The 2,551-nt window shown below is 39.3% G+C and overlaps 1 protein-coding gene across 1 annotated transcript in view; it reads right to left on the minus strand.

The window, feature by feature from the left end:
* elp3 (elongator acetyltransferase complex subunit 3) overlaps positions 1-2,551 on the minus strand; it is a 69,277-nt gene that overhangs the window by 18,225 nt on the left and 48,501 nt on the right. Inside the window, exons 10-11 of the mRNA XM_014026800.1 lie at positions 2,033-2,226; positions 511-601 (exon numbers count right to left, since the gene is read on the minus strand). Coding sequence (XP_013882254.1) covers positions 511-601; positions 2,033-2,226 — 285 coding nt within the window. The remainder of the gene's footprint in view (positions 1-510; positions 602-2,032; positions 2,227-2,551) is intronic.

Genomic DNA, 2,551 nt, shown 5'->3' on the forward strand with positions numbered 1-2,551 from the left:
TCCACATTATTACAAATAACTTCATTTCTGGACATTTATGGTTTGATTTCTTTGTATGTATGAATCACTTGGGTTGTTACTGACATCTGGTGAAAATTTCATGTCATTAGCACCTCTAGTAATATATTTACTGAGAAAAATGGTGAAGTGTTCAATACTTATTTTACCCGCTGTACATATTGTATGTCTCTCCCTCCTCCACAGCACTCTTAAGACAGGCAGACAAACAATCACAGTGTAAAAAATATACTGGTAGTCAKATTGAAAAAGATTGAGCTGGCCCAAGCAGCTGGGGAGAGGGAAGTCTGGGTTTCTCTGCTTAGGCTGCTGCCCCCAAGACCCGACCTCGGATAAGCGGACCTTTACTTTGAATGCTTTTCTTTATTCTGCCATTTTATTCCATCGCAGACAACGTACCCCACCAGAACCTTTTCTGGACCACAGTCCAGCTAGAAAAGTCCATAACTTCCTGACTAACAAATATGAACACAGTCTTTAACGCCTTCTCACCTCAGTGCCCATGTCCTTCATCCTGGCTAGAGCCAACTCTCTCAGGTTACCATGCTCCACACCAGAGCTCACCAGCGGCATGGGGATGTCCCTGGTAGTGGAAGGAGTTGGGATGGGGGAAGACAGAGGGAAATGTCAAAACGACCAGCTTCAAACGACAGAGGTTACCATGTAAAATCTACAGCACATCACAAACAAAGAACTACAGTATCTGAATATCTTTACATTTATGTTGCTTCTGTCATTAACACCCTTTCTAAGAGAGGCAAAAAGAGCAGAGAGGACAAGAGTAACACACTGGGAAGAAAAAACAAAAAAAGAGAAATTTATTCTAGACTGTAATACAACAAAGAAGCAACAATTGTTTTAGTTTTTTAAGACTCATGCCAAAGTTTCAAGTTAAAATCATCTTATGTTGAGAAATAATGGGGGTTATTTGCTGTAGATTTTTTTCTACAACTGAATCCATCTCAATTATCCGGCATCSACCCTACTCTGGCTGGAGCTGCTCTCCTTTCTAAGAATTTGACCAGTTTTTTTGACCACCGAAATTATTGTCAACCCAGGGTCCAGTCCAGGAAGAGTTCTAGTCTTACACAACTCCCTGCTGCTGCGCCCGTTACTCAACCAAACCCCCATTAAAACTGTGTCAGTTCACCCACAAACCAAATTAAATAAACAAAACAAACAAAAACAACTCTAGAAAATTTATTTACCTGGAGAGACAGCGTGCTAACATATAAGAAAGCCCTTCATAAAGCTAGAACACTATATTATTCATCTTTAATAGAAGACAGAATAGAATAAAAACAATCCCAATCCAAAGTTACTAATGATATTCTCATGGCTTCAGACAGAGGACTCCATTCTTGTCCTGTTAGATTTCAGTGCTGCATTTGATTCAACTGATCACAATATTTTATTACAGAGGCTTGAAATTGATATTGAGATAGGAATGGCTCTAAAATAGTTTAAGTCATAGTTCATTGATAGGTTTTAGTTTATTAATGTTAATAATGAATCTTCTGCTTACATCAGAGTTAGTCATGGAGTTCCTCAGGGTTCAGTGCATGGACCAATCCTCTGTACTTTACATATGCTTTAATTAAGTAAAGTTATTAAACAGCATGGGATAAATTTCCATTGTTACGCTGATGATACTCAGTGATATTTATGCATGAAACCTGATGAATCTAAACAGAGCACTTCGTTCTCAGACTGCAGGTTTACTTGTGGTACTTAGAGTTTCTAAAAGTAGAATGGGAGGCAGAGCTTTCAGTTATCAGCTCCTCTYTTGTGGAACCAACTTCCAGTTTCTGTCCGTGAGGCTGACACTCTGTCTACGACTGAAAACTTTCCTTTTTGATAAATCCCAAAGCTATGCTGCGTTCACATTGAACGCTAGTGACAGATCAGACGCAAGTCAAAATTGCTCCTGAAGCGCTTGACACGTGTCTAGTGTCCTGTGTATAATTTTTCTTGGTGCAGCTTTTATCATGTCTCCAACAGTTTTCCTCCTCACCTCTGCACTCGGTACACTCGTGTCCAGGGGGGAACCAGAGCCAGRATTCGTGCCACCAGGTCCACCAGGGCACTCGGAGAGTAGCTCTTGTACCGACCCGTCTTCCACAGCTCGTACAGCCCCGTGCCTCGAATCACAAGCGTTGGGTAGAGCTTCAAACCGTCGGGCCTGAAGGCCGGATTCTCAAAAAACTCCTAAAACAGAAATAGCAACTGCTGAAGTTTCTACATCTTTGATTAAGATGCTTAAATATTTTTTATAAACCAAATGATTTCAGCTGACTTCATTCAACACTGTTTTAAGTAGTACAACATCAGAATCAGAATCAGAATACTTCAATGATACCTGGGGGAAATTGCAATAAAAAACAACTACATAAAAAACATTAACTACATAAAAACTATATTGTTAATTTTATACTACTTTAGAAATTAAAGGCRTACATTTCTTGAAGTAATGCCTGATGCCTTTCATATCAGAAATCAAAATTAAAATCTTATGGAATGATAGATATATTTG

Source organism: Austrofundulus limnaeus, unplaced genomic scaffold, assembly GCF_001266775.1.
Source record: "Austrofundulus limnaeus strain Quisiro unplaced genomic scaffold, Austrofundulus_limnaeus-1.0 Scaffold590, whole genome shotgun sequence".
NCBI classification, from domain to species: domain Eukaryota; kingdom Metazoa; phylum Chordata; class Actinopteri; order Cyprinodontiformes; family Rivulidae; genus Austrofundulus; species Austrofundulus limnaeus.